This window comes from Grosmannia clavigera (genome assembly GCF_000143105.1).
Source record: "Grosmannia clavigera kw1407 unplaced genomic scaffold GCSC_97, whole genome shotgun sequence".
Lineage (NCBI taxonomy): Eukaryota > Fungi > Ascomycota > Sordariomycetes > Ophiostomatales > Ophiostomataceae > Leptographium > Leptographium clavigerum.
Window position 1 is genome coordinate 695,422 of NW_014040560.1, and position 23,801 is coordinate 719,222.

At 57.7% G+C, this 23,801-nt stretch overlaps 9 protein-coding genes across 9 annotated transcripts; 6 read left to right on the forward strand and 3 right to left on the reverse strand.

Annotated features, from left to right (window-relative positions):
- Positions 1-1,497: 1,497 nt before the first annotated feature.
- CMQ_4268 (uncharacterized protein) lies at positions 1,498-3,773 on the forward strand (the record flags this gene model as incomplete). Its single annotated transcript, XM_014312424.1, has 6 exons — positions 1,498-1,673; positions 1,726-2,019; positions 2,072-2,102; positions 2,164-2,368; positions 2,737-2,826; positions 2,890-3,773. 6 exons carry the CDS (start codon positions 1,498-1,500, stop codon positions 3,771-3,773), a joined length of 1,680 nt encoding a protein of 559 aa, XP_014167899.1.
- Positions 3,774-4,166: 393 nt separating this feature from the next.
- CMQ_4466 (alkaline serine protease) lies at positions 4,167-6,335 on the reverse strand (the record flags this gene model as incomplete). The annotated part of the gene is made up of 4 exons (XM_014312622.1): positions 4,167-5,340; positions 5,397-5,517; positions 5,579-6,051; positions 6,109-6,335. The coding sequence occupies 4 exons, from the start codon at positions 6,333-6,335 to the stop codon at positions 4,167-4,169; spliced, it is 1,995 nt and encodes a 664-aa protein (XP_014168097.1).
- A 1,806-nt stretch (positions 6,336-8,141) lies between these two features.
- CMQ_4803 (DNA replication factor c subunit) lies at positions 8,142-13,745 on the forward strand (the record flags this gene model as incomplete). The annotated part of the gene is made up of 8 exons (XM_014312959.1): positions 8,142-8,327; positions 8,416-8,900; positions 8,966-9,362; positions 9,434-9,543; positions 10,168-10,277; positions 10,333-10,408; positions 10,525-13,359; positions 13,421-13,745. The coding sequence occupies 8 exons, from the start codon at positions 8,142-8,144 to the stop codon at positions 13,743-13,745; spliced, it is 4,524 nt and encodes a 1,507-aa protein (XP_014168434.1).
- Positions 13,746-14,158: 413 nt separating this feature from the next.
- CMQ_4735 (uncharacterized protein) lies at positions 14,159-15,864 on the forward strand (the record flags this gene model as incomplete). Its single annotated transcript, XM_014312891.1, has 4 exons — positions 14,159-14,388; positions 14,446-14,815; positions 14,881-15,109; positions 15,293-15,864. The coding sequence occupies 4 exons, from the start codon at positions 14,159-14,161 to the stop codon at positions 15,862-15,864; spliced, it is 1,401 nt and encodes a 466-aa protein (XP_014168366.1).
- Positions 15,865-16,109: 245 nt separating this feature from the next.
- CMQ_4528 (mitochondrial co-chaperone) lies at positions 16,110-17,017 on the reverse strand (the record flags this gene model as incomplete). The annotated part of the gene is made up of 2 exons (XM_014312684.1): positions 16,110-16,598; positions 16,664-17,017. The coding sequence occupies 2 exons, from the start codon at positions 17,015-17,017 to the stop codon at positions 16,110-16,112; spliced, it is 843 nt and encodes a 280-aa protein (XP_014168159.1).
- A 452-nt stretch (positions 17,018-17,469) lies between these two features.
- CMQ_4832 (RNA polymerase 2 subunit 3) lies at positions 17,470-18,625 on the forward strand (the record flags this gene model as incomplete). Its single annotated transcript, XM_014312988.1, has 2 exons — positions 17,470-17,535; positions 17,603-18,625. 2 exons carry the CDS (start codon positions 17,470-17,472, stop codon positions 18,623-18,625), a joined length of 1,089 nt encoding a protein of 362 aa, XP_014168463.1.
- A 148-nt stretch (positions 18,626-18,773) lies between these two features.
- CMQ_4439 (mitochondrial dicarboxylate carrier protein) lies at positions 18,774-19,796 on the reverse strand (the record flags this gene model as incomplete). Its single annotated transcript, XM_014312595.1, has 3 exons — positions 18,774-18,852; positions 18,925-19,630; positions 19,688-19,796. 3 exons carry the CDS (start codon positions 19,794-19,796, stop codon positions 18,774-18,776), a joined length of 894 nt encoding a protein of 297 aa, XP_014168070.1.
- A 344-nt stretch (positions 19,797-20,140) lies between these two features.
- Positions 20,141-21,559, forward strand: CMQ_4604 (phenylalanyl-tRNA synthetase alpha subunit; the record flags this gene model as incomplete). The annotated part of the gene is made up of 1 exon (XM_014312760.1): positions 20,141-21,559. The coding sequence occupies one exon, from the start codon at positions 20,141-20,143 to the stop codon at positions 21,557-21,559; it is 1,419 nt and encodes a 472-aa protein (XP_014168235.1).
- Positions 21,560-22,263: 704 nt separating this feature from the next.
- Positions 22,264-23,229, forward strand: CMQ_4513 (calcineurin-binding protein; the record flags this gene model as incomplete). The annotated part of the gene is made up of 1 exon (XM_014312669.1): positions 22,264-23,229. One exon carries the CDS (start codon positions 22,264-22,266, stop codon positions 23,227-23,229), a length of 966 nt encoding a protein of 321 aa, XP_014168144.1.
- Between the last annotated feature and the right edge of the window lie 572 nt (positions 23,230-23,801).

The following is a 23,801-nucleotide window of genomic DNA, read 5'->3' on the forward strand; positions in this document are numbered from 1 at the left end:
CAAAGCCATTGGGAGGGACCACTCGGTCTTCTTCAGATTCAAAATTCTTGCTCAGAGGCTCACGACCCCCAGTAAAGTTGACAACTTGATATGCATGCTCTGAATCCGAGCGACTGACGACGATATCCCCCAAATTGAAGAGATGCCACAGGTCTGCATATTCAATTTCTGTGGCAGTGCCGGCATCGATTTCTTTCCGCAAATCGAAAGTCTGTCTCAAATCCACATCCATGAACTCTAAAAGAGAACAAAGGTCCTGGTATAGTGCCTTGAAGTTGAAAAGAAAGTGGACATTTGTGTCATAAAAAGACGTATCGGGTGGTGCATCACTTTCTTCTTCTTCCTCTGCTCGTTTTCGGACATTTTCCAGACTCTCTCTTATCTTTTTTTCGTAGATTGCCAGAAGTTTGAAGGGACGTAGTAAGACAGTAGGTGCAAATTTTTCGGCACCATCCGCGAAGTACATAACGACCACTTTCTCGTCCTCGCAAATATCGGCGAGATGCCAACGCAATGGCCAGGATCAGATTCGCAACCTCTCAGGTGATTCGCAAATCCCCGTTGGCTTCCTAGAGACGAGGCTGCCACTTTCTTCCACTTGTTCGTGATAAGGAATCACGTTTTGGCCAAGCGCCTCCAGGGCCGAAAGTTGATGGACATCTTCTGTCTCTACCTTCTTTGAATATCGAAACTCGGCTTGCACGGATCTCTTGAGACCCGGCTGGAAGCTGGGTGCTATTTCTAATTCTTCTTTGATCCTGTGCTTGTGTTCAGGAATTTGGAGAACGATATTCTTTAGATTTTCGAGCCCCTTTTCGAGCAACTCCAGTCTCTTTTCAGTCAGTGATACATGAATGATGGCCTGTTTTGACCGGCGCGCAAATCCTTGAGATTTTTCTTTTTCGAACAGATCGGACCACAAATTGTACTGCATATGCTGGGCTATTCTATCCGCTGATGAAGTTTTCTCGTGTTCGTCATCTTTGATGCTGGAGCGCACTAGGCTGTCAGCAGCTTTGATTTCTTTGACTTCGGCTAAAACACCTTCGCCGATTGAGTTGACATCCTTGACATCAGACAAGTCCGCCATGCTTTCCTGGCTCATCTCTGTTCTGCTAATTTCTATTGTGTCGTAAAATGTGCAAGACGGATGACAAGTATAGGCCTGATGTGATTATTTCAGGAGAGAATCGGGAGAATTGAAATTGGCAGGAGTGAAGTGGTGCATGAGGAGTTTATTACAGCCAATCCTCTTTAGCTAAGCCGCTTTCTGCGGACAACCCCCTCAAAAAGATAAGCCTATGATGCAGAGTATCGGCTCCGTCTCCTACTCAATATCCAATCAGTGATGGACGGGTCAAAGATAAGGGGCTTACGGTGGCGGAGCAATGATGCCCATTTCAGCCGCGTTTACGCCCGAATGGAACCCAATATCACGAGTCCTCGAGCCTGTCGCGACCTAACAGCAGTTGGCATGTGTCTCAAGACAACACGGACATGGATTCTGCAGAACGGAGGGACTATCTTCTACAGAGAGGGCACCTTCCGTCAAACGCTGTCATCGAATTTATGGAGAACAGGGTGATGGTTGGTTCGGGAACGGCGCTGGTGTTTTCGGAGAGTAGCAGCGAGTTTGTCTCGGTGGACGAAATCAGGCGAGAACAGGAAATCAGGTATGAATGAGTGCCAAAGACACGTTAAAAGCTTGACCAACAAAAAGTATAGTGCAGAGCTATGGGCGCAAGCGAATGCCCAAAAAGCCCAGCTCTTTGATCTGCTCGAGCAAGTGAACAAGAAACTCGACAAGAAAAGCGGCAAGATCAGCCCGGTACCTGGGAAGGACCTGCGAAAATGCGATTGGGACGAAGTTCTGCAGGAGATTCAAACAACGACACAGCGATGGTCAAACGGGCCTAGGAGGGGTTCAAAGGTGGCACAGGTTATTTCGAGGCTGGGTAACAGCTCAGAGGCTTTCAATAGCTGGATCCAGCTCCTGCCAGCTGGCGACTACGGCTCGAGGTGAGCTTGCTCTCTCTTGTGGATTACCTTAAGCTAATGCGTTCTGCAAAAGTATATGCGGTGCCTTTACTCTTATCATAGGGGTAAGTGGAACCAGGACCTTTTGCAAAAAGTATCACGAGTCTCGGCTCTAAAATGTAAAAGGCAGCAGAACAATACAGCCATGTCGAAGAAGCCGTACTCGAGGGCCTGGCCAAGATCCCTGAGATCATTGACGGCGCAAAGCGATATGTGCAAATATACGCGCAACAGAAAAAAAACCGGCTGGAAAGAAGAACATTCGACATTTACTTGGCCATTTTGAGAGCGCTTGTTCATATGCTTAAGTTCATCCTTGAAGGATCGCTCCGTGCGTGCGCTGGTTTTTTAGTGCGATGGCAACAAGCCAATGCTGACACTTTTGTCTATAGGAAAAACCGGGCTTGCCATCTTACAGCAGTCTTCCTATAAGAAGCAGCTCGTTAGCAGCATTGATGACATTCAAAGTCAGGCCAATCGCTTGAAAGAGGAAGCCACCCAGTGCTCACTGATGCGGCAGAAGGAAACGAACGATACAGTGTTAGATATTCAAAGCACCCAAAACTTAGCAATCTTGATGAGCATGGAACACAAACGAAAGTTGAACGCCATGTACGGTCTTTTGGAGAGCAGTTTGCTGAGTGAGGTCCCTGACGTGTATACTAGACACATTTGTACACTGGCTAATTATCTCAACAGACTACCGGATGTTGCTAGATGTCCAGAACGATGAGCTGAGTGGCCTTCAAGGGAGAAAAATGCTCGGGGCCCCGAGGACGTCGACCAAGGGTATGTCACCCAGCCTGTGCATCGGCACGTGTCACAATTGCTTGCCCAGCTAATGTGCCATAGGGCAGGTGAAGAAACTGCAGCGTCTATTGCGCTTTGACCCGAACGCGGTCGCGAGCGATGTCGAGGCCTGTCTCCGCAGCGGCAACGCCCTCGACGAAAGGGGCCAGTCCAAGGCGGCCGCGTTGATCCGTGCGGCCATGTTCCAGCGGTTCATGAGGGACGAGACCTCATCAGGCTCGCTTCTGGTCAACGGCAACGAGGACCAGGCGTCTGTCGACGGCCCGTCGCCGCTGACGCTGGTGGCAGCCAAGCTAGTGACGATTGCCCAAGCTGTGGGAGACGGCGCCGATTCTGATGCTGCTGCTGATGCTGAAGCCAAAGCTGTCGCTCGTTCCGGGTCCACCTACGTGGTGTCCTACTTCTGCGACAGGCACGTGCCCTACGGCGGCGGTGACGCCTTTGCCCGCTCGCCCGAGGGCCTGATGGCCAGCCTGTCGGGCCAGCTGCTGGAGCAGATGCGGCGTCGCCGACAGAAACGACGAGGCACGGCCGCCAGCGTCGACGTCGATCTCTCCTTTGTCAAAGCCGACACCTGGACCAAGATGCAGGCGGGGCGCTACGATCTCCGCAGGCTGAGTCAGCTGTTTATTAAGCTAACAGGGCAGCTAGCGCCGTCAGACGTGCTGCTCTGTGTGCTCGATGAGGTGTCGCTCTACGACACGGGCACACTCCGGAGCGGCCTGCTCGACGTGCTGCGGCGACTGACATGCCTGGCCGGCTCAGCCGAAGGTGGCCCCTGCGTCAAGCTGCTGGCGACGTGTCGCGGCACAGCCGGCTCGGCCGGACAGTACTTTGCCAGCCGCAGCGGCAAGGTCTTGGAGCTCGACGGGGAGGGCGCTGAGATCGAGGACTCGGCAGCCTGGGAGATTGCTCACATGAGATGAAGAGAGTAGGGACGCATGGAAGGAGTATGTGTAGGTTGTTACGCACAATTGTAGGTAGGGTTTGTATACAATGTATTAAGGAGTACTTTGAGGGCTGTAAATGGGGTTGGGACAGTCTTGAACAAAGAGCGGCTGCTGCCTATAAGATCTTATAAGATACAAGTATCACACGCAATTAGAGTTGTCGTCCAGCCGGCCAGTCATTTGATAGCAAAGTCTACGACCGTACATTGTCCTCTTCCAGACAGGACGGGCTGCTTCAAAATTACTCATATATTCGTTTACTTTGAAGGCTAACCTGTGCAAAGCTAAAATCATTTCTACTTGCGGTCTGCAACAAATCCAGCAACAAGATGACAGAGCTTCTAGATTACGGTTTGGTGCAACGCCTGTCTATGCACTGCTCAGCACCTCTAGAAGCTTCGGGAAGATGGGCGACCCAAGACCAGTGACGGGGTCCCAGCCCTTGGCCGTGGGAAAGCCGGTGGTGTTGCAGCCAGGGTTGCTGCCGACGGTAATGTCGGTGAAGACCTCAGGATGCTGGTACAGGATCGGGTGGATGAAGCCGAGCGTGCTCTTGCCGTCGGCAATGCGCTCCTCGTTGACGAGGTTCAGCACAGCCGCGAAGACAGGCGCCGCCAGGCTGGTGCCGCCTACCAACCACCAGGAGCCGTTGGAGTAGACGACCTGGCGGTCGCCCACGGCAGCAACGTCGGGAAAGGCGCGGCCGCCGTGGTGGTAGAGGCCGCCAGTGACGGAAGAGAAGTTGCCGTCGGAGACGTAGTGGTGGTAACCCTGGAACGGCAGGCTGCTCTCGACCTGGTCAAAGTAGGCGCTGACGGCATCGCGCTGGTAATCGGGGATACCAAAGACGTTGCTGAAACCACCACCGCTGGCGAAGCGCGCTGTGGCCACCTCAGTGAGCGGCTCGTACGGCTGCTCCTTCCCGGTCGCGTTGGCCTGACGGTCCCATTCGGTACTGCCGACGGCCAGCACGTACGGACACGTAGCTGCGAAGCTAGGGTCGAAGATCTTGCCTGAATCCCCGTTGCACACCTTGCCGCCCACACCCGAATCACCGCTCGACATGACCACGGTTGTGCCCTGCAGCCCTAGCTTCATCCACTCGTTGCACTGCCGCTTAAGGTAGTAGTCCGGCAGCTGTGCCTCCGTCGCCCCGTAGCTGATGCTGATCACATTCGTCGGCTTATACACGCCACACTGCAGCTGGCCCGTGTAGCCGCCCGGGTTCAGGTCGGGGTACGACGGGTCCCGGCATGCCTCCTCCGTGCAGTCGCCCGTCTCACCGTACGCCGAGTATGTGCAGTAGCTGCCGTCGATCGCGTCCAGGAACGTGTTCCAGAACCCGTTGTAGTCGTTGGTCGATTCGTAGTACTCGTCGTTGTCCTGGAACAGCACAGCCCCCTGCGGATAGATCAGCGGCCACGCCGAATCAAAGTCGAGCGGCGCCTCGAGTTCACTGGGCACAAACTCCGTCGTGTCCTCAATCGCCCCGATGGCGCCGTCAATCAACCGCTCCTCCGGGTATGTGCCGTTCGGGATGTGTCTGTGGGTGGTGAGCAAAAAGAGCCTGCTTGTATCGTTGGGTACGCAAACACTCACGGGTACAGGTGGCTGAAGTAGACGTCGAGGTCCGCGCGGCTGTAGTGCACATCGAGACTCTCGTAGATGCCGATCTGGTTGCCTTCCGCTGCCAACGTGGCGTTAGGGATCTTGTACTGGTCTGCTTTGGTCAGCCGCTTGTCATCTAGCCTAGAACTTTTATTTTTGTCAAAAACACTCACTCTGTGTGCACTCCTTGGTGACGTAGAGAGAGCACGTGCTCGAGTTCGGGTGCGGGAAACCCGGCAACTTCACAATGTCCGGCCGCGGGTGGTTGTCGTACGCGCTGCGCTTCTGCACCTCCTGCATGCGGGCCTCCCGCTTCGTCCGAAGACGCACGCCCGGCGTCACGTAGTCCACATGCTCGCGGATACGTTCCGGCAGGTGGTACTCCTCCGTCGAGATGTCGTGAGCACCCGTCTCGGTGTGTTCCCACATAAAGAACTCGGCGAGCAGCAGGTCCTCGGCCTCCTCAACCGTGGCGTCGAACTGCAGCCACTGCTTGTTTGCAGACTGCCCGATGCGCTCAGCGGCAATGCCGTGGCCCGTCAGCCATTCGTGGACCGCGCTGACGGCCGACGGCGCCGGCGCAAAAAAGTCGGCCACCTCTTCGGCCGACATGTGCTTGCCGTAGAGGGCCGAACCAGGCGTGGAGCTGTTGTGGTTAGTCATCATCTGCCTCTCTCCTCAGGCCTTATTCCGCCAGACGTACATTTCCATCAGCCTGTCGTGGCCGGCCCCGAGATTGCTCTGTGTCAGGCCAATCCGCATCGGCAAGACCTTGCCCGATGATACCTTGGACCGCTTCGTCCACGCCGACGACCAGTGTTCTGCATGGCGCTCATGCAGCTGGTGTGTCGACGGCACCTCCCGTCGCCGCACCGGGCTGGCCAGACTCAGGCCGGCCGCGGCCGCCAGCATCAAGGCTTTGGGGAGCATCGTTCAAGGGTGCGTGTTGGCTGTCCTGTCACCTTGGGCTGGGCTGGGATGAATGCTGCTCCTTGGTAGCTAGCAGATCGATAGCTGATGAGGCGGACATGCACGCAAACATATACTGGCGCAATCGTGTGGGCATTGAAGTTGCTGTGGAGTCCCAGGGCTAAATACCCATGCTCGTATGCTGGCGTATCCCAGGCTGCATCCCAAGCCTAGTTGGGGAGGTTGTAAGCGTATCGAGTATCTATTGTATTGCCAGCCACCCCAATCCCCGAACAGGCAACTCTGCGTGGTGGCGAGGCGACAACAGGAACGAGCAACGATCAGCGGTGTCCGTTGGTGATCGGCCTACGCCTGCAATAGGCTCAGGACCCTGCACATCCCATGTTGTGCTAAGCTTTTGCTGGTAGTGCTTCCTCCTTTAGGTAGGTCAGAAGACGGACATATCAACACTAAGCCGGGAAACACGGATCATCAAGGGAGGGGGTCGTGCATATTCGTACATGGTGGGAAATTGGCATGTCGACCAAAAGAACTTCCTGCTCGAGCTGCAGCCGCTTGTTTCTCGGACATGACCTCTACAAGGGGCATGCTGTCTGGGAGCCTGTTTTGGCTGTTGCTTCTTCGTCCAGGCACCTCCCTCTTCTGGCCAAGGGCTGTGGGCCAGACCTGCCCGCGGATGGGGCGTCGTGCCGAGCTAAGAAACAAAACAGCATTTCGGTAGGCTGGGCTGAGAGAAGGCTTCCATGTCGTTTTATTCGCAAACTGCTATAATCCGCTCTGGAAGCTGGTTGGTGTGTCTGCAAATAGGCTGTGCCAAAGACACCTTCTTTCGCTGTCTGAGTTGTTTACTTGGGACCTGCCTTGTCCAACTTGCAACAGCGTTGTGGTGGGGTGCGCACTACGTCGTATGGTTGATCGCTCTTGCCCCTCCTTATCTGCAAGAACTCGTATTGATACGAGTATCTTGCACGCGAAAGGAACCTACCTAGGTTCTTACTGCAACGCTGATATAACGTGATCATAGCACCTAATTGCTCGATGGTATCCGTGCCTTTCCGCCTGTACTAAGCGCTGCGGGCTGCTAGGTTTAGCCTGCTAGAGTCAGTCTCAGCTCCCTCTTCAGGCCAAGCCCTCTCATCCTTCCAATGGAGCGGAGTTGTATGTATGGAACAGGAAGGATGTGTGTCGCGGCCATTCAGGTCACCAATAGTGAGTTTGCACTCGCACAAGAGTCTTATGCAGAGACCTCGGCAAGGTGTAGAATGATTCTTACCATTCTCTTCTCCACCAGCCTCTTGACATGACGTAATCGCCTTGGATAACCCAAAGTATCCTATGTCGTACTTCGTACTCCATACGAGTATCCATACGCGAGATACGAGTACTCCGTACTGTTGGTGCTCGGCAGCGGCAACCGAAGTTGGGCAAAAGTGGACTGGTCCGTTACAGCTAGCAAAATGCCCAATCTGTTGCATGTTCGTATATGTCTGCATCTGTCCATGCATCTCCGTTAACGGAGGTATTGCACGGTATAACAGGCCGATCCACAACGGCTTCGGCTTCAGGTACCGATCAATGACCGTTGCGCTCTCAATCGGACCGTGTTCCAAGCAGCTATAACGGCGATAATGATGTGCCTGCAGTGATATCTTGCGTGCCGTGGGGCTCGGCCTTCTGCGAGGATAAGCAGGAGAATGACGACTGGCGGCCGAGACGTTATGAAGTATACAATGTGCTGCAGGCCAGTTATTCTGGATCTGCTTTATCCATGAAAGCCAACGATCCCTCTTCAGCTGGCCAGACATCATGGGAAGTATAGTCGCACCCGAGACCCAGTCCAGGTTTGCAGATCTCGAGCTGCTTCCCTACGACGAGGCCTACATTGTCCAGAAGAGCTTCGTCGACGATCCATCGCCAGACAAGATCACCCTTGGCGCTGGCGTCTACCGGGACGAGAATGCCAAGCCATGGACTCTCCCATCGGTGAAACTTGTATGTGGAGGAAAGGAAGAGACGAGTCAAGTCCACGACTGTGACCAGACAGGGCAGTTCATGCTGACCATCGATACCGCCGAAATAGGCCCTGTCCCGCCTGCCGGACGTGCATGATTACCTCCCCAGCGAAGGCTTCCCGCCTTTTGTCCAGGCCGCCCGCGAACTGCTCTTCGGGTCCCTGACTGCTGAGCTCTCTCCCCGGCTTGCCACGATCCAGACCATTGCCGGAACCGGTGCCTGTCATGTCGGCACCGAGCTGCTGATTCGCCTGCAGCGCAAGCCGACTGCCGTCTGGATTGCCGACCCGACCTGGATCAACCACAGCCTGATATGGACCATCGCGGCCGACGATGTTGAGCAGAAGCGGTATCCCTACTACGACGCAGCCAAGAGACAATTCGACTTCCAGGGCACCATTGCCGCCCTGCGCACCGCACAGTCCGGCGACGTGGTCATCCTGCAGACCTGCTCGCAAAACCCGACCGGCAATGATCCATCGCAGGAGCAGTGGAAGGAGCTGGCCGATGTGGTGCAAGAAAGGGGTCTCTTTCCCTTTTTTGACAACGCCTAGTATGCAGCATCTCTCTCTCTCTCTCTCTCCTCTCTTCTCCTTTTCTCATCATTCACACCTCAAGCCAAGGCTTCGCCTCAGGAGACCCCGATGTCGACGCCTGGGCCATTCGCCACTTTGCTAGCAGGCCCGGCATGGAACTCGGCGTAGCCCAGTCCTTTAGCAAGAACATGGGCCTCTACGGCGAACGCCTTGGCGCCTTTCACCTGCTCCTGGCCGATCCGGCTATCCTACCGGCCGCCCAGGCCAACTTGGTCCGCGTCCTGCGTGGCTCCGTGTCCTCCACTGTGTCCTTTGCTGCCCGCGCCGTCGCAGCCGTGCTGACCGAAGACGATCTGCGCACACAATGGCGCATAGATCTGCGCACTATAACTGACCGCATACAGTCGATGCGCAAGGCGCTGCGGAGCGAGCTTGAGGTGCTGGGCACTCCTGGCACCTGGGGTCATATCACTGATCAGGTGCGCCGCCTTTCTGCTACGAGCATCCGAGTGCCATGCTGTCTGTCCCCGCTAACACGCCCTTCTGGTAGCTCGGTATGTTTTCATACACCGGCCTCACAAGGAAGCAGGTAGAAGTGATGGCAAGCAAATACCACATCTATATGCTCCCCAACGGTCGCATATCTGTTCCCGGATGTCAGTATCTCCCACTGCGCATCAAACACAACCACAACTGACTGGGATAGTGAACCCTTCAAACTTGAAAACGGTAGCGGCTGCTATGGATGACGTAGTGCGAAACGTCATCTAGCCAGTTTTACCCTGTTGTCTGATTGGAGATCCTTCATATGCAAATTCAACTGCTACAACAACCCAAGTCGCGAAGACGTTCTTCTCTATTGTGAATACTAGGCCGATAAGAGAATGTGTGAAAATTATAGGAACATTTTTCGTACTCATAGATTCGAGTACACGAAACCGCATAGTGCTCCATCTATTTCGTAGCTGCAAATTGAAAGAATTATTGTCCTGTTGCAAGTGTGAGGCTGCCCGTGTATACGAGTAGAGTATGACCTCACACTGTTGGGACTGTGCTGTCCACGGCAAGCTACGTAATATGCAGTGGGCCAGAAACCCCTTTAGTCAGTCACGTTTTTCGCGTCATCTTCGCGTTCCTCGATGCTGGGTCGTTCCCCACCTTATGGTTGCCTTTCTAGCTTAGGAATTAATACTGTACCAATCTATCTCTACCTCTTCAGAGTACAGTCCTTTGGACCTTTTCATGCAACTACACCTGATTGCCCGTCTTGATTTCACAACCCAGCTCCGAGATGGCACCTGATATCCGTTCCTTCTTCGGGCCCAAAGGCGGAGCTGCAGCTCCAGCTAAAGCAGCACCTAAGGAAGACGTTCCTGCAAAGAAGGGCCGTAGCAGTGAGTCTCGCGGGTGTAATTGACTGTATTACCGGAAGATTCTAACGTCAGAAAGGCCGCAAAGTTCTGGAAGACAGCGACGAAGACGACATTGTCGAGTATGCCAAGTGCCAAATCCGAGAAGTCGACCCGTCTAACAGGCAATAGGACCAAGAAGCCTTCCAAGGCCACACCGAAGAAAAAGAAATCGTGAGCTCCAGCTGCAAATCTGTTTGGACTACAACCGGTTATGCTGACAAATCGGCAGAGAACCAGAGCAAGTCAAAGGCGTCGAGGTGTCAGCAAACGAGTATTTCTCGTCGGAAAAGGCGAAGCCATCAAAGTCACGATCAAATGCAACGAATCCCGACCTGAAGAACGCCAGCAAGACTGATATTGAGATTCGGCTTAGTCCACGAAAGAAGGACCCGGAGCCTGCACGTCCCAGCGCAGCCGCCTCTACGAAATCGACGCCGACCAAGAAGGGACGAGCAGTGGCGACAAAGAAGCGGACAACTACAGCATACAAGTCGCACAACCTCGACGACGACGATGCCTTTGTTGACGATGACGAAGACGGCGGGGATGATATATTTGCGGCTGATACCAAGAGTAGCAAACGCAAAAATGACGACTACGTTGAGGACGAAAGCGATGAGGACGACTTCATGCCAAATCCCAAGAGGGTAGCTTCTCGAGCCAAGGCAGCCGCTGCCTCTGTCAAAATATCTGATGATGAGGAATCCGACGTGAAGCCAAAAGCCAGAGCCGGCAGGGGAACGAAAGCAACCAATGACGTCAAGGGATCGACACGCGCGGCGACTGCCAAAGCTGGCCGCACATCGTCGGTGGCTGGTAAAAAACGCAAGACACCGGAGCCCGAGGAGTCAGACTTGGATATCTTGCCCGTGCCAAAACCCCGAAAGAAGCCTGCTACTGCCACCAAAGCACAAGCAGCGCCCATGAAGGACAAGACAGAGAATGGCCTGCCTTCGTCTGTACAGGCGATTTTGGCTTCTATTCCCACGGTTCGGCCGCCAACACCGCCGCCAACGGATACAAAGGCCAAATTCAACTGGAGAAAGGCGGCTGGTGGTGGTGGAAACTCGACCGCACCGCCAAACGCCGGCGCTGTAGAGCTGCCGGAAGGAGCACCAAACTGCCTTGTGGGCCAGACATTTGTATTCACGGGCCTCCTGCAGACTATTAGCAGAGATGAAGGGCAAGCTCTGGTCAAGCGCTATGGTGGCAAGGTGACCACGGCCCCGAGCAGGAACACCAGCTGGGTGGTACTTGGCGACGACGCGGGCCCAAGTAAGCTGGCCAAGATCAGCCAGCTGAGCCTCCGCACCATTGATGAAAACGGCCTGTTCGAGCTGATCAAGCGGCTACCAGCCGGCGGTGGGGACAGCAAAGAGGCCGAAAAGGCTCGGCAAAAACAGGAAAAGGACGAAGAAAAGATCAAAGAGGCAGCCGAAGAGATGGAAAGGGAAGAGGAGGCCCGCCGACTTGAGGCCGAGAAGGCGCAAAAGGTTGCTGCCAAGGTTGCGGAAAAAGCAGCCTCAGCCAGCGGGAAAGGTGGCAGCTCAAACGGCAAGGATGGAGCCTCACGCTCACAGGCAGCCCCAGCACGTGTACCAACGCCGACGGCGCAGCAACTTTGGACCACCAAGTATGCACCGACTCAACTGAACCAGATCTGTGGAAACAAAGCACAGGTTGAGCGGATTGCATCTTGGCTGAAAAACTGGCCCAAGGCGAAGAAGTACGACTTCATGACAAAGGGTGCTGACGGGCTGGGCGCCTCTCGTGCCATTATCATCTCGGGACCTCCTGGCATAGGAAAGACGACAGCAGCACACCTAGCAGCTAACTTGGCAGATCACGACGTAATTGAGACGAACGCCAGTGATACCCGAAGTAAGAAGCTGGTCGAAAGCGGTATTGGAGATACCATGGACAACACGTCGCTGCTAGGGTTTTTTGCACCAGACGGCAAGAAAGTGGACACGACAAAGAAGAACGTGGTGCTCATCATGGACGAGGTGGACGGCATGTCGGCTGGCGATCGTGGCGGCATCGGTGCGCTGGCCAAGTTCTGCAAGAAGACGGAGGTGCCGTTGATTCTCATCTGCAACGAACGGCGACTGCCAAAGATGCGGCCATTCGACCACGTCGCGTTTGACCTCAGATTCAACCGGCCGACGGTGGACCAGATTCGCTCGCGTGTCATGACGATCTGCCACCGTGAGGGACTGAAGCTGCCGCCAACGGTTGTGGATGCTCTCATCGAGGGCACAAACAAGGACATCCGGCAGATCATCAACATGCTCTCGACGGCCAAGCTTGACCAGAGTACGATGACGTATGATCAGGGCAAGGCGATGACAAAGGCATGGGAAAAGCATGTTGTGCTCAAGCCGTGGGACATCTGTCAGAAGATGCTGGGCGGCGGGCTCTTTGCGCCGGCCAGCAAGGCGACGCTCAATGACAAGATTGAGCTGTACTTTAACGACCACGAGTTCAGCTACCTGATGATCCAGGAAAACTACCTGAACACCAAGCCGATGGCGCTGAGCAGCAGCAGAGGGAACTACACGAAGCGCGAAGAGCGACTGAAGTACCTGGAGCTGGTGGACAACGCGGCGCAAAGCATCAGCGACGGCGATCTGGTCGACCGGATGATCCACGGGCCACAGCAGCAGTGGAGCCTGATGCCGACACATGCGGTGTTCAGTACGGTGCGGCCGGCCAGCTTTGTTTCGGGCCAGTTGATGGGATCAAACTTTACGTCGTGGCTGGGCAACAACAGCAAGACGGGCAAGCTCAGCCGTTATGTGCGGGAGATCCATTCACACATGCGCCTGAAGGCGTCTGGCGACCACAACGAGGTGCGGCAGCAATATCTGCCGGTGTTGTGGCACCAGCTCATCAAGCGCATGGAGCTCGAGGGCAAGGAGGCGATTGACGAGGTGATTGAGCTGATGGACAGCTACTACCTGACGCGGGAGGATGTGGACGCGATCAAGGAGCTGGGCCTTGGCCCCCAGTCAGAAGACACGGTCAAGATTGATACGCAGGCCAAGTCGGCCTTTACGAGAACGTATGTGTAATATTGCAACCTGTCCTTTGCCTGTTGATGTTCTTTTAACTAACTGTGGCAGGTACAACGGCATGCCACACCCGATCCCGTTCATGAAGGCTAGCAATGTGACGGTGACAGCGAAGAGATCGGCCCACGATGTTCCAGATCTGGAGGAGGCCATTGAGGAGGAAGACGATGCCGACGTGGCCGAGCCGGTGGAGGTCGATGAGGATGAGCTTGATCTCAAGACGGACAAGTACATCAAGCAGCCCAAGGCCAAGGCGAAGCGAGCACCTAAGAAGGCTGCAGCCAAGAATGTGGACGACGATGAGGAAGGCAGCGCAAAGGGCCGCGGGAAGGGGAAAACAGCCGCTGCAAAGAAGGGAAGCAAGGCAAAGAAGTAATTTGGGATCCAGCATTTCATTACCACATTTAATTCTTTTTTCGACTACGGGCACAGTCTGGGACCAGACTCAAGAGTGAGTGTTGGGCATTGTCGGTAGTATTGTGCTACTCTCCTTGAAAGCAATCTTCAGCGGCTGTTATGATTTTGAAATCTTTGGGATTTTTGACCAGCTTTATCCTGTAGAGCTATGTTTGAATTTCTGTTGGCTGGAACATGCGTCTTGGTTTGACAGCTGCTTGCCGTCGGTTTCCTGCAAGTGACTATGTTTCTCACTCGAATTGATTTTTTCGACGAGCCAACATTTATGCTTTGCAGTCGGTCCGTTTACTTGGCCCAGTCAACCACCATTTAATATGGAAGTCGCGAAACGAGTCAACACAGGCTGTGTCATTTACGCAACACGTCAACAAGATGAATGGTTTCGTAAAAAGGGGCAGCAGTCGTCGTTCTCTGTATGACGACATGGCGGGCCAAGACATGTCAGCGACGACAAAAGTGACCATGTCATTTATGAAGGCATACAAGGCGATGCGCGGCCCTCATGACGTTGAGCCCAGCCCTCTCTTTAGCTGTTTGGCTCCAGCAGATGGCAACAGGGGAGACGATGGCCCGTTTCGGCTTGCGGGACGAGACGAAATCAAGTACGTCTCTGAAGACAGCGTGTAATGTCACGACATACAGAGCTGACGACGAAGCAGGATGCTCAACGACGTCAACGAAAGGCTCCTCGGCGACGACTTCGACACGAAGCCACTTTTCGCCGACGACGAAGCTCGGCAGACGGTCTTTTACTTTGACGAGCCGCACACGGCCAACGTTTACTTTTCGACGAACAGTGTGCTGGGAAAGACGTTTACCGCTGTGGCCGACCATGTCCTCAACCAAGAGACGCTGGATCTAGGTTGGACGGAGGCGAACGGCACAGATTATGCTGATGGTGCGAGCAGCTTTGTGTCGGATGACGACGGCGATGCGGTCGAGAGTCGGATCTCACCGGCCGAGTTCCGAGCCCTCGCCATCGGCTGCAAGCGTAACGACGTCGACAGCCTGCGGATTCCTATTGCCACTGTGAGCAACTCTCTCTCCTCGGACGCGGTGCTTAACTGACGGGCTGACGGTGCGATGATGGACAGACGGCTTCGGTCCGGCCGCTGACACCGCAGGACAAGATCATCGACCACGCGCATGAGGCCGGCCGAATAGACGCCCGGGTCTTTGGCGGGCGCCGGCAGTTTGACGGCGACGACGGCGACGAGCTCAGTCCGGCCTACCGAGTCGACCAGGGGCCAGCGCGGTCGGTGCTGTGGTCGCCGGCGGGCGTGACGCCCGAGCGCGCCGGCCTATTCCTGTCGCTGACGGACGGTGGGTTCCTGTACCGCCGGATGGCGCCACAACCGTGCCAGGAGCTACGTGCCCGACTGTTTGGGGGGGTTGGCAGCAGCAGCAGCAGCGACAGCAGCAGCGACAGCGACAGCAGCAGCGACAGCATCACCCACAACCGGCTGACCACGTTTGGCCGGTCCGAGGTCGACGAGGCGGTGGCAGCACACGCCCGGATCGGTGGTGGTGGCAGTCGAGCTCTCCCCAACGACGTGGTGTCGGCGGCGGACGTACGCAGCGCTCTGCGTGACGGCTGGCGTGCTCTCCGGGCCTGCGAGGCCGAGGAGGCGCAGCTGGCGGCGGCCAACGCGCGAGCTGAGGCGGCAGCGACGGTGCAGGCGCGACAACTCACACGGATGGAACGGCAGCAGGAGCAGCGCCGGACGGCGGCGCGAGAGGCGACAGTGGCGGTGCAGCGCCAGAAACAAAAGCAGGCGCGGCGACAGCGACGCATCGTGCACGACGTGGCGCTGCAGCTGCGCGAGCTGCAGGCGGCCGTGCGGGCAGCAGAGGCGAGGTTGGCACGCGGACGCGAATGGCAGATCGTGCTCGCACGACGGCTGCGCTCGGGGGAGAAACGGCTCCGGGCAGCCGGGATGCGAGGGAAAGAGGGGGGAGGAGAGATGGAAGAGGGTGACGACGACGACGACGAATATGCAAGCGGCTACAGAGGATACGAAACGGAAGACGAGGACGAAGCGAAAGGACACAAACAACAGCTGAGACGGAACAAATGAGACGGACAGAAACGGGACAGACACAAGACAGACAGCAGTCGCCAGCACTATTTCATTACCGTTATGTTCCATCTATTACATGGCAGCATCGTGGCCGCCGTTTTTTTGATATATTTTCCGGACCCCATAAGAGACAAAAGCAGAAGCCGAACTGATGAGCAGAGTATTGTTTGTACAGCCGCAGACGCCGCAAACGCCAATATGCCAGGAGAAAGGAGAGGTGGAGAGGTGGACAGGCGCGCGGCCTATTTGTTGTTGACGACGCCGACCTTGGCGGCGCGGAGGACGCGGCCGTTGAGGCGGAAGCCCTTCTGCTGGGTGTGGAAGACGGTGTTGTGATCGTGGTCCTTGTTGGGCGTCATGAAGGTAGCCTCGTGCTCGTTGGGGTTGAACTTCTCGCCGACGGGATCGAAACGCTCGAGTCCATGCTTCTTGAGCGTCTGGAGCAGCACGGTCTCGGTCATCTTGAGCCCGTCGACGAGGTTGGCGAGGTCGCGACGGACGGCCAGAGCAACCTCGGCCTCGGGCGACGCAGCCGTCTCGCCAGCCGTCTCGCCCTCGGCTGCCGCCAGCTTCTCGGCCGGCACGATGGTTAGGGCGCGGTCCAGGTTGTCGACGCTGTCGACGAGGTCCTTGGCGAACTGTGTAATGGCAAAGTCGCGGGCCGCCTTCATCTCGCGCTGGGTGCGTTCCTGGAGGTTGCGGAAGTCGGCCACGGCCCGGAGGTATTTATCCTGGAGGGTTAGAACGGAATAGGAAATACAACAGAACGGCAGAACAGAACACAAACACTACACACCTTCCAGTCTACCACCTCCTTGGTCTTCGTCTCGAGTTCCTTGCGCAGCGTCGCTGCCTCCTCCGCGCTCAACGGCTCGCCCGCTGCCTCGCCGGCTTCCTTGCTCTCAGCTGCTGCGCCCTCGGTCTTGGTGTCCTTCTTGACCGGCTCGGCCTCGCTACTGTACTGCCGCAGGGATGCGGCGAGCGGCCGTGCTGCCCGTGCTCGTGATGGTGCAGCAGATGCGGCTAGTGCGGCTGTGGGGGTCACGCGGAAGGAAGAAGAGCTGAGCCGGGCAGCCAGGCGAGACGGCGAAGTGGTGACGCCAGCGAGGCGCATTGCCTTGGTCGAAGCTGTTGAGAGCTGGCGGAGCATGTTTGCTGCTGTAGGGGTGGCTGACGGAAAGGGAGAACGGGAGGAAGAGAAGAGAGGAAGAGAAGAGAGGAAGAAAGGAAAAGAGAGCGACCAAGGACAGCCGAGCCGGATACAGAAAGGTGGAAGAGGGGTTTTCCAACAAGAAGCAACCCGTTTTTTTCCAATGGACGATAGCTGTTTTTTTTTTTGCCCTCCCACGACTTCCAACCGTTCCACCAGATTCCGCACGAGGGGCAGAGCTGATTGGCGGTTGCGCCAGACGAAGCTGTGGTTTGGTCATGTGACTGTACATGTGGAGAGCGCCACACTCTACTCAGCTCTGTCAGCCACAGTCGTGAGCTCTGAAATTTAACTCGACACAAAAAAGGATAGCCGAAGGCCGAGTGACGCTCGCTCGACGTGAACTTGGCAACACTCCGCTCTCGGCCATCACAGGACCAAACTCGGGCACGATGGACTACGACGCGATGCTGATGGACGACGGAGAGTCGTTTGGGCCGGCGGTGAAGATTTCGCAGGTGAGCGCTTCGTGGTCTCGTGTGGTGCTGAGGCGATTCTGACTGCTGACCGATGCTCTGGTGGCAGGCGGACGTGGAGCGGGTCAAGTTTGAGCTGACCAACGTGGACCTGGCGATTGCGAACTCGCTGCGGCGGGTGATTATTGCGGAGGTGCCGACGATTGCGATTGACATTGTGGAGGTGGAAGACAACACGAGCGTGCTGGCGGACGAGTTTATCGCACACCGGCTGGGACTGGTGCCGCTGAACAGCAAGAACGCAGACGACGTGGTGTACTCGCGGGACTGCGACTGCGAGCAGTACTGCGAGCTGTGTTCGATCAAGCTGCGGCTGCAGGCCAAGTGCACGAGCGACGAGGTGATGAAGGTGTATGCGCGCGACCTGGTGGTGGACCCGGCACGGCCGAACCAGTGGGTGGGCACGCCGGTGATCCGCGACCCCGACGGGCTGGGCGTCATGATTGCCAAGCTGCGGCGAGGCCAGGAGCTCAACATGACGTGCATTGCCAAGAAGGGCATCGCCAAGGAGCATGCCAAGTGGTCGCCCACGGCGGCCGTCGGCTTCGAGTATGACCCCCACAACAAGCTGCACCATATGGACATGTGGTACGAACAGGATGCCGACAAGGAGTGGCCCAAGAGCGACAACGCCCGCCTCGAGGAGCCGGCCCAGGAGGGCGAGCCGTTTGACTACGACGCCACCCCCGGTCGCTTCTACTACGACGTCGAGTCCATCGGCCAGATGGAGCCTGACGCCATCGTCCAGAACGGCATCAAGACGCTGCAGCAGAAGCTGGCCGCCCTGATCCACGAGCTCACGGCCGGCGACGGACTCGGCGGCTTCGGCAACGGTGCCGACGGTGCAGGCGGTGGCCTCGGTGGCCACGGCGACTACAACGGGCCCCAGTCACCCGACTATGGCGGCATGGGCGGTGGCAGCGGTGGCGGTGGCAGCGGTGCCGACAGCTGGCAGGACCAGGGATACACGACGCCGTACGCCACGGGCAACAGCAGCCAGCCCAGCTGGGGTGCCGGTGGGACGACGCCCTATGGAACAACGCCGTACGGCAACGGTGGCGGGTGGAACTGAGCATTTTTCTTCTTTGGCTTGGGAGGTTCCGGAGGCAATGGCGTACGGCTGGTCTAAGCGGGGAGTTCATCTTACAAGGAAGAAGAGAGAGTACTCGGTAAGCCTAGGCGATAATGAATCTATATTGGTCTGGGATGAGATGCAAACTCTATAGGTCAGGGATGCCTTTGAGGCGACGGTAGGCAGTGCGATGTGCTTCGAGAAAGACAAAGGTGAAGATGGTGTGACTGTGGTGTTAGCGAGAGGAAGAGAAGGAGGCGAGCATACAAGGTGAGTGAGAAAGGGGGGGGGGGGCTCACGGTCCGAGGCGGATGAAGCTGGGGACCCAGCCCTTGAACATCCAGCGGAGGCCTTCGGCGGCGTAGAGGTCGCGCAGGACGGTAGTGAGGTGAGCGTGGGAAGACATGACGCGAGTCTTGACGACATCGATGGGACTGGTGACGGTAGCGGCGGCGACGCCGGCGAAGAAGGAGGCGATGAAGTGGGTGGTGAGCGAGTCGGTGAGGGGGGTAGTAGCGAGCAAAAGGCGCTTGGCGGAGTCGTAGGAGGCGAGCTGAGAGGCGGTCATAGCAGCAGCACGCATGCTGTTGGGCCAGACGCCGCGGAACCAGCCGTGGCGAAAGCCTTCTTCACGCGCGAGGCGAACGAGGCCATCGAGAGCATGACGGTAGCCGCGTCGTTGTGCGGGCGCCAGAGCGGCATCGTGCTGCATGCGCACGTTGAGCACATCGGCCGCGTTGCCGACAAAGCCGCCAGCCATGCCGGAGACCGAGGCCGCAGCCACGAGGACGGCAAAGCTGGGCGGGCGTGCATGGCCGTCGGTCAGCCGCGACTTGATGGCCTCGTACAGGGCAAAACGGGTGGTCGAGTAGGTCAGCTGACGCAGCAGCGACGCAGACAGGCCGCTGTACAGGCCACGCACGCCCTCGTGCCGTACAATGTGGGCAAAGGTGCCCGACATGGACCGCGGCATGTCGCCGTGACGCGTCTGCAGCCGGACCTTGACTGCCGCCGGTTAGCCGGAAAGCCGCGATGCGGGGACAACACGCCGGGACACCGCACCCAGATCCAGCGGATGCGTCACCGTCGCCGCCAGGCTGCTGGCACTGCCGCCAAACCAGAACGGATAGTGCACGGTGGCCGGCGCGGCCGCGCTCGTCTGTGACGACATGGCCGTGCTCGGAGCTTCGAAATGGCCAATCGAACGAGACAACGTTCTTGTCCACCACCTCGATCGTAGAAAGCGAAGACAGGCCGAGAACGGTGAGGAACGATCCCCGATAGACTCGTCTCCGTGATACGCGAGAAGAAATGGCCTCGAGTCCGCTCACGTTGGGTCCGGCACAGCTTCCGGCCGCCCTCTTCGGGCCAGGAAGAGTTTTCCGAGCCCCTTGGACTAACAGCCGTGAGGTAAGGACAGTGCGATAAAATTACACACTGTGATTATAGACACTGTCTCTTCAATTGCCTGAGAAGATTTCCACCAGAACTATCACACAACTGTCACCACTTGCGATGACGGCTCTACGGACGTGCATGTCGCGGGCGATGGCAGGGACGACAGCATGCCGGGTGCGGTCGTGGTCCATCGGCTCACGGCTACGGTTTGGGCGTGTCATCTCGACGGCCGGACCAGCGGCCTTTACCACCTCGTCCGCATCCTCGGTCGAGGTGGACGGCCGGACATACCGGACAGACAGCTGGTTCAACGTGCCGGCCAACGTGCTGGCGGCGGCGTCGCGGCGGCTGTACCTGCAAAAGGACCACCCAGTGGCGATCACGCGGCAGATCATCGAGGCACGGTTTCCGGCGCCCGAGTTCCGGGCCTACAGCGGGCTGCACCCGGTGGTGTCGACGTTTCAGAACTTTGACTCGCTCGGCTTCCCGGCCGACCATCCGGGACGCGCGCGCTCGGACACGTACTACGTCAACGGCGAGACGCTGCTGCGGACGCACACGAGCGCGCACGAGCTCGAGACGTTCCGGGCCAGCGCGAGTCCCGGCTTTCTGCTGAGCGCCGACGTGTACCGCCGCGACGAGGTCGATCGCACCCACTACCCCGTCTTCCACCAGATGGAGGGCGCCCGCGTGTGGGACCGGGCGTCCGTGGACGGTGGCGATCTCGCGGCCACCATCCGTGGCGATCTGGCCCGTCTTCCCCAGCACGACGTCGCCGTCGAAGACGCGAGTCCGCCCGAACATCCGGAACGCAATCCCCGCCAGACCGACGCGCATTCGGCCGCCGAGGTGGCCGCTCTCGGTGCCCATCTCAAGCGGTCGCTCGAGCTCATGGTCGTCGACGTGTTCACGCGTGCGGCGCACGCCACCACCGCACCGACTGAACCTCTCCAGATGCGCTGGGTCGAGGCATACTTCCCCTTCACCAGCCCGTCGTGGGAGCTCGAAGTGCTCTGGCAGGGCAGCTGGCTCGAAGTGCTCGGCTGCGGTGTCTCGCGCCAGTCGATCCTCCGCGCCGCCGGCGTGCCGTCGCAGATCGGCTGGGCCTTTGGCATCGGCCTCGACCGCATCGCCATGCTGCTCTTCCAGATCCCCGACATCCGCCTGTTCTGGTCGGCCGACCCGCGCTTCCTCGGCCAGTTTCACGGCGTGTCCGACAACCTCGATCGCCTTCGTCGCTTCGTCCCCTTTTCCCGCTATCCGGCCTGCTACAAGGACGTCTCCTTCTGGGAACCCGCTGCTGCTGCCCTCCACAACAACGACGTCATGGAGCTGATCCGCAGCGTCGCCGGCGACGTCGTCGAAGACGTCCGCCTGACCGATCGCTTCGCTCATCCCCGGACCGGTCGCCAGAGCCGCTGCTATCGCATCAACTACCGCAGCCTCGAACGCACCCTGACCAACGCCGAGACAAATCGACTGCATGCTGATGTCCGCGATGCCCTCGTCCAGCGTCTTGGCGTCCAGATTCGCTAGTCATCCTAGATAGATGCACGCGTCCATCTCTCCTTCTGAAACCCATGCACGTGACCTCAGCTCCTGAACGAAGGCGCAGTGACATACGAGTACTTGGGCCTGCCGAACCAGCCTCGCTTGCGGGGACGACCTAACGCCACGCCGTGACGAGGCCGCAGCCCTTGCTGACACGCCGTACCATGTACGAACGCGGCTCTCCGGAACGAGCGAGACAGAAGCCCACTGCCTGGGCGCAGCGGTGCAAGGACCCACGGAGCGACAACGCGGCCTCTGGTTGGCTCGCGGGGCTGTGCTGCCCGTGGCGACAGCCAATGTCTCTGCCTGCTATGTTAGTCAGCAAGCCGGCCGGATCGGGCAGGCACCACCAACCGCCGACCCGTATGCATGTGGCTGCCTCTCCCACGGTGGATTCTAGCCCATTCTTCCTGTACTCCGTAGGGGGCGCAGCCTCTTGGACCCACTCGTCTCCGCTGAACGACTGGCCTGCAAGTCTACGCAATCCCTTAGCGCCCTCCAGTGGCTGTGAACGTATCTTTCCCTCTTTCTTACCGACCAGTCCCCTTTGCCTCTCTCCTCTTGTCAGTATATAGGCTACCAATCCGACGAGCTTGGAAGGACCAGAAGAGAAGGCATCCGACAGCGCACCAGCATCCTCTCTCGCACTGCTTCATTCTCTTCCATTTCTCTCTACCATTCATCCCATCATGGACGCCATCCCGATCCAGCCGCTCTCGCTGTCTCCGGCAGCTCCGGTCGGCTCGTCTCTATCGACGCCGACGTCGCCGACTTCGCCAACGTCGCCGACGTCGCCCTCCTCGACCAGTTTTGCCGCCCGTCGTTCGCGGCACGGGCCTTCGCTCTCGCTCGACCTCTCGGGCCTGCCGCCGCCCATGCTGATGCACCAGCCGCCGGCCGCGACGGCGCCGACCAACACGCTTCTCCTGACCAACCTGTTGCATCCAGACGTCTTCCGGCCAGACAATCTGCAGACGCTGCGCGAGCTGATCACACAGACGGCACCGCTGCACTCGTGGGCGCCGCTGCGGTCTTTCCGCCGCATTGTCGTGTCCTTCTTCTCGGCCGCCGACGCCGTCCGCGTTCGTGGCCTCTGGGAAAACAAGGCCGTCTTGGGCGAACCCGTGCAGGTCTACTATGGCCGTACCACGCCGCTGGATGTTGGCGGGCCTGGCCAGATCCAGCATCTCGCCCTGCCTGACGCCGGCAAGCTCTTCTTCATCAGCCCGCCACCGTCGCCGCCACACGACTGGCAGATGCGCCTCGAAGGCGCCCCCAACAAACAGGTGCACGCCGACGATCTCGCCGAGGCCCTCGCCCGCCTTCATCACCAGGCCTCGACTGCCGACCAGTTTGACGTCGGCAGCCACCAGAACAGCAGCCAGACCGACGTCGCCATGGCCGACATGCCCTCGCCCGCCAGCAGCACCGCCGCCAGCCGCTCCGCTACCTTTAACGCCTCATCTACCTCCCGCTCTACCCGCAGCCGCAGCTCCACCCTCGTCATCTACCAGCCCGCTGACCATGGCTGTCTCGGCAGCCTGCCCGCCATCGCTGTCGAAGACCTCACCGCCGAGCTCGACATCGAGCCGCCGCCCGCCCCCATCATGGCCCATACCCAACGGCCGCCCGTCGAGCTGATGAACGACGCCTAAGCCCGCCCGCTGCTGCCCGCTCTCTCTTTTCTGTCTTGTACTATACCAATCTGTCATCAACTGTCTGCTCACCTGTCTATGATATCTGGCGTTTCACTGGCGGCCTTCTGCTCGGTCTAAATTGCATGAGGCTTCCTCAACTGGCATCGGTTGGCGTCTGGGTCTATCTCTTATTTTTCCTGTTTGATATATCGTGCTAGAGCTCCAGGGTAGTCCATCAGTTCGTGTTGAAACTAGGCGAACATAAATACAACAGCATATAATTTAACACTTACGCATGACATGACGATCACATATGACGATCATATACCACATCCCAGGCAACCGTCAGCATTGATGTGCCTCTTTCGCCTTGTCAGCCTTGCATTTATACTAGACAGCCTCGATCGGCTCTCGCAATGCAAAACACTTCAATGGTGGCTAACTCGCCGCAATAACAAACATCAGGGGTATCTTCTAGCCCGGTTCCACCAGAACTCCAAAACCATATGTAATCCTGAGACGCCCCATGGCAATAATATGCTCGCCAATCCCCGGCTGTGGCTTATCAAACAGCATTTTCCCGTTTCCCC